This window comes from Capricornis sumatraensis, chromosome 14 (genome assembly GCF_032405125.1).
Source record: "Capricornis sumatraensis isolate serow.1 chromosome 14, serow.2, whole genome shotgun sequence".
NCBI classification, from domain to species: domain Eukaryota; kingdom Metazoa; phylum Chordata; class Mammalia; order Artiodactyla; family Bovidae; genus Capricornis; species Capricornis sumatraensis.
Genome location: NC_091082.1, coordinates 13,232,279 through 13,237,739, shown reverse-complemented (window position 1 = coordinate 13,237,739; position 5,461 = coordinate 13,232,279). Strand labels below are relative to the sequence as shown.

The 5,461-nt window shown below is 52.6% G+C and overlaps 1 protein-coding gene across 1 annotated transcript; it reads left to right on the top strand.

Annotated features, from left to right (window-relative positions):
- Positions 1–229: 229 nt before the first annotated feature.
- IL10 (interleukin 10) lies at positions 230–4,182 on the top strand. Its single transcript, XM_068986403.1, has 5 exons — positions 230–397; positions 1,211–1,270; positions 1,566–1,718; positions 2,725–2,790; positions 3,835–4,182. The coding sequence occupies exons 1-5, from the start codon at positions 230–232 to the stop codon at positions 3,919–3,921; spliced, it is 534 nt and encodes a 177-aa protein (XP_068842504.1). The 3' UTR covers positions 3,922–4,182.
- Positions 4,183–5,461: the final 1,279 nt, after the last annotated feature.

Here is a 5,461-nt window from a genome sequence, read left to right as displayed (position 1 = left end):
TTAAAAACTTTTGAGTAAGAGGTTCACCAGATGCAAAGCTGGAGAGGTCTAGGGAAGGGAGGGGCAAAGAAACCTTTGCCAGGAAATCTGTGACACTGTGGCTTTTTGTGAATGGGAGGCCTCACACAATATAAAAGGGGGCACATTAGGTGAAGGTCTACACAACAGGGGCTTGCTCTTGCAAAACCAAACCACAAGTCCGACTCAACGAAGAAGACAGAGCTCCGCCATGCCCAGCAGCTCAGCCCTGCTCTGTTGCCTGGTCTTCCTGGCTGGGGTGGCAGCCAGCCGAGATGCGAGCACCCTGTCTGACAGCAGCTGTACCCACTTCCCAGCCAGCCTCCCCCACATGCTGCGGGAGCTCCGAGCTGCCTTCGGCAAAGTGAAGACTTTCTTTGTGAGTACAAAGCCCTCCTAGCCTTCCTTTCTCCCTTAGGACCGCAGGAAGAGCCATTCTGCAGGCACTCACGAGAGCCTCCTTTTCACTCACCTCCACCTCTCGAAGCTGAAATTCTTAAGAGTCCCGGGTCAAACTGTGGGTTCAGTGAGTTAATCTGAGCTCTGGTGATGCAGCAGGTTGTGCAAGAAAAGTTCTCTTTAAAAATGTAAACGAACTATCTAGCCGGTGCTAGGAAATCTGTAAAGGATTCCTCTGGAGCTCAATACCTCATTGGCTGGGAGAGATCTGATTGGAGGTGAAGATGTTCCCAAAACCCCGTGGCAGGGATACAATAGTTGCCTCAGCTTGGAGGGCTTCTAGAACCTGAAAGACAGCTGGTTGGGGGTAGCGCATATAGGGGGAGACCTGGAGGAGAAGATGCTTGCCACTCCCAGAGAACAGTCAGCACTGCAGCTGGATGTTGGCAGGGAGCAGACAGCAAAGCTGAGGGTGCTGAGGGGTTGGCAATGAGGGTCCCTGCACACATGATGCAGCTCTACAGAAAGAAGCCTGGGACCCAGGCAGGCTTCTGCCTTGCCTTCAGAATCAACCAGGTTTTTAAAAGAACTTGATTCCCGGAGGACAACCTGGTTTAACTAAGGGCTTCAGTGCTATTGAATGTCCTGTTTCAAAAGCCCTCCTCTCCCTTTTGGAGACAGGGCTGTGTTGATTAAAAATCAAAACGTCTCTCAATAAAAGGATATCAGAAAGACAGTCATTCTCAGCATTGCTCCAAACCTTGGGTTCACTTTCCTTGTGTTCTTCTTGCAGCAAATGAAGGACCAACTGAACAGCATGCTGTTGACCCAGTCTCTGCTGGATGACTTTAAGGTGAGGTCTGGGGTGAGCGCGTTTGGCGGGGGCAGGGAGCGTGCGGTGTGCCTAAGGGAGGCTCAGCTTCTTCGCCTGCAGGGAGCTGGGTCTGCTTCCTTCACTTTGAAAAAAGGAGAAGTGGGAAGATCTTAACTCAGCACATAGCCAGGGGGAGGCAGGGGGTGGGTGTTGCCAAGGGCTTCATTCCAGGGGGAGGTGGCCACTGAACAAGGTCTCTGGGGAACACAGCCATCCTCTCAGGCAGTGTAGCCCTTCCTCCCGGGTCACCACCCGCCTTGGCTTCCGCCCTCAGGGTTACCTGGGTTGCCAAGCCTTGTCGGAAATGATCCAGTTTTACCTGGAGGAGGTGATGCCGCAGGCTGAGAACCATGGGCCTGACATCAAGGAGCACGTGAACTCGCTGGGGGAGAAGCTGAAGACCCTCCGGCTGCGGCTGCGGCGCTGTGTGAGTAGCAGGCTGGCTCTGGCTCCTCTGGGCTCATCCTGAGACCTCCTCTTCGAGCCCTGCTCTCGCCTGGAGACCCCGGGACACCGGCCGGCGGGTGCCCTTCCCCTCCGGAGCCCCAGGCCTAGCTCGGCTCTCTCAGAGCCGCGGGTGGGGGTGGCTGCTGAATGCTTACATGTGAAGATTTGCAATAGCTTTCCTGTTATTTGTGAGTCATTCGTGGGTTATTAGCCAGTCCCCAGTCTCGACGTGAAAGGGGCCCAGAGCTACAACCAGGGCTCCCTTGTCCCTGGGAACCGAGGCCCTGGGCCCCACAGGAGCAGGCAGAGGTGGAGGGCCCGGGAGAGGGAAAGCCCCTTCCTCTTCTTCTCGACCTTTTGAAAGCAGAGCTTCAGGTGGGGCCCGGCTGACTGCCAGGATTGTCCCGGCATTTTAGAAGGGCCAGGGATCTCCTTGGTCCCAGGCTAGTGTCTGCGAATAATCCCCCAGGATTACTGATTCCTCCAACTGCAATGATACCCTCCCCACTGGTTTCCTCTGTTCCCTCGCCGATGTTGAGAAATCAGTTGGGCTCTATTTGCAGGACAGCGCTAGGCAAGGGTGTTGGCTGGCAGGGCTGACCCTGTGTCTCTGCTCCACAGGGCACTTAGAAATGGTCCTCGTGGCTAGGACCAAGGAGGGGGACAGGCCAGAAGCGGGACAGGATGGAAGAAGGGCTGGCTCAGCAGTCTTGTTGGCACTGGGATGCTCCCGGAAGGAAACTCCAAGACGGAGGTGTTGATGCAGCCTTGTTAACAGTGGGGAAGAGCTCTTAGAGACACACATGCCGCCTGGCCCCTGCCTTGCTGTGTTTCTTCTCTGCCTGGCGGGGAAGGCTCAGTCCTCCCTGAGCTGCAGGTTGGGTCTTCAAGATGAGCTGGCCTCCTCCTGCTCCCAGGCTGTCTCCGAAGCACGGTGCATCCGGGACCAGGCGCCAATGTTGCTCATACTCTCTCCTTTTCCACAGCATCGTTTTCTGCCCTGCGAAAACAAGAGCAAGGCGGTGGAGCAGGTGAAGAGAGTCTTCAATATGGTAAGCCTGGGCTGCTGGCAGGAAGGGCCTGAGGACCGTGACCTCCATCCACTCCCAAAGGGGCGGAGGTGGGCAGGTGCTCAGCAGGCCCTGAACTTTGCTCGGAGGGAGTGTGGGAACCCGGCAAGTGGGGTGACCTCTTCATCCAGTGAGGGGATGCCACCTCAGTTATATTTGTTTTCTGTGAAGTGTCTTTGGGGCTTTCTAAATGACTGCTCCCTGCCTTTGCAGGCCTGCCGGTTGGGCCGGCCCGCCAGCTGTGAACACAGTGAGTGGGGTGCTGGGGAGAGTGACTGAGGAAACAGAAAGTAGCTTGTTGGGATCCAGCCTGAAGCCGCACGTGCAGGAAGCTGACACGTGAACGTGCACTTAGAAACACACCCAGGGGCACAGCCCGAGCGCCCCTGAGCCCAGAGCAGGAAGCAGAGCTCTCCTTACCTGACTTGACCCCTCTCTTTCACCCGCCAGTCACATACAAGGTGCCTGAGAATCTCAGCTCTCAAACGAAGTGGCCTTTCTCACTTCCAACTGTCCATGAGCTCTTCTACCCCATTTTCCAGAAGCCATGGGGCCTATGTCCTCCTCGTGGGCAAGGGACAGACCCTGGGCAGGTTCCAGCATCAGGGGCCATGAACACCCCTGCAGTAGGTCAGAGCAGCGGGGCTGGGCCTGCTCCCTCCACGGGTAGGGGAACATAAACAGGAACAAGGCTACCTTTCTCTCTCTCTCTCTCATTGTCTTTCTTTCAAAGTGGTTCCGCTCATGTGTTTTCATCAGATACTGAATAAGCGTCGTGTGAGCACATGACCTTTAAAATTGCTGGAAAAGCACCGTTCGAAAAACTGCGCTTTGCAAAGTGAACGTTCTTCTTGCTGCCCACTGGGCAAGGTCCAGGCCAGCGCATAGCCTTTGCTGACAGTTGGGCATCTCTCCAGATGCCCAGAGTCTGTCCTTCATCTCCCAATGCAAGCAAGCTAGTGCAGCCATCCCCACTCACTTGCTCAGAGGGAGTTTTCACTGAACACGTCTTCTCTCCCCACACAGCTCCAAGAGAGGGGTGTCTACAAAGCCATGAGTGAGTTTGACATCTTCATCAACTACATAGAATCCTACATGACAACAAAGATGTAAAACTGAAGCATTCTAGGGAAGGAGACCTCCAGGATGGTGACTCGACTAGACTCCCCGACATAAACCTCTGAGATCCGATCCAGGGTTCTGGGAGAGCAGAGCCAGCTCCCTGGAGACCTCTACTGCGCCTCTCCCCTAGAGTATTTATTACCTCTGATACCTCAGCTCCCACATCTATTTATTTACTGAGCTTCTCTGTGAGCTATTTGGGAAGAAGCCGAATATTATACTTTTTTTTTCAATATTTATTAATTTCACCTGTGTTTAAGCTGTTTCCATAGGGTGATACCCTATGGTATTTTAGTGTTTAAAAAGAAATTGTAAGTTATATAAAGAAATGTTCCTTGTGGAGCTAGCTGCAGTTTCCATTCCAAGCCTAACCATGCTTGCCAGCTGTTGGGCTGTTTTCCCTGACTGCCCTCTAATTTCTCTTGTCCCTGGACCCACCCGGGTCCTTGGGCTCCCTGAGTATTATCAAGACTCATGCTCTTAGGAAGAGAAACCAGGGAGCCGCTTTGACGATTAATATTCCAGTGGCTCTGAGGGATTTCCCTGACCTCATTCCCCAACCACGTCATTCTTGAAAGCTGTGGTCAGCTTGTTATTTATAACAACCTAAAATTGGTTCTAATAGAACTCAGTTTGAACTAGAAGCAACTCAATTCCTCTGGGAATGTTACATTGTTTATCTGTCTTCATAGCAGATTTTAATTTTGAATAAATAAATGAGTCATTAAAACCACGTTATGGTGTCGGTTGACTTCTGTCTGGCTAAAAATGTTCCCTCAAAGTTTCCAAGATAGAGGAGAGTGGATGAATGTATTCTGCATTCCAGGGAAAGAAAGCTGGATACCACCTCACGGAAAACGAAGCCTCCAAACCTGATCTGGGAAAAGCAGCCACCCCTTCAAATGCCAAGAGCGAAGGCCACCATCATCTTCCCACAGACTCAGTCCTTTAAAGAATCATCTTTCGTGATCATGCTAATTTTCAAGGCTAAGGATGAGGTTCTGTACATACCAAAATTGAAAAGCTGGGCAGAGGAAGTTTTCCAGTGTTTTGGTTTAGGGGTTTTGGTGGGGTTTTGTTTGTCTTGTTTTTTGTTATTCTTTGTCTGCTTCTTCAAGCTCCAAAGTTCCAGGGGTGAATATTAATTTGCCCGGGTTATTGCGAGGATTGAGATAAAGGGTTACACGTCTCTGGACCCTAGGAGATGGTCCTAGTGTGCACAGTTGGCTGTCATTAGTATTCACACCTTAAATCTTCTACCAAATTCTCCTTGAGCTGAGCTCAGAGGCAACAGGCTGGGCCCAGTAGGGTGGAATATAAGCAAGGCAGCCCAAGGATTCAAGCTGCTGCATTTCTGCTCTCTCCTTGAGCTGCCAGACAAACCTGAGATCGGCTTCAGACTGCGGTCTGCTGGGAGGGGCATGGTGGCTGGGGAAGCCCTGCTCAAAGCCCCATGACTCGAGGCAGAGAGGGGAAAGAAGGGCTGAGGAACCCCAACCCCCCTCACTCTCTGCTCAGGCAGCCCTGGTCT

What these genes read in the sequence shown, in the direction of transcription:
- IL10 (XM_068986403.1), top strand. Translation starts at nt 230, where the DNA reads ATGCCCAGCAGCTCAGCCCTGCTCTGTTGCCTGGTCTTCCTGGCTGGG. An exon ending in GCAAAGTGAAGACTTTCTTT is followed by an intron (nt 398 to 1,210) that starts GTGAGTACAAAG and finishes TTCTTCTTGCAG; the next exon opens with CAAATGAAGGACCAACTGAA. An exon ending in TGAAGAGAGTCTTCAATATG is followed by an intron (nt 2,791 to 3,834) that starts GTAAGCCTGGGC and finishes CTCCCCACACAG; the next exon opens with CTCCAAGAGAGGGGTGTCTA.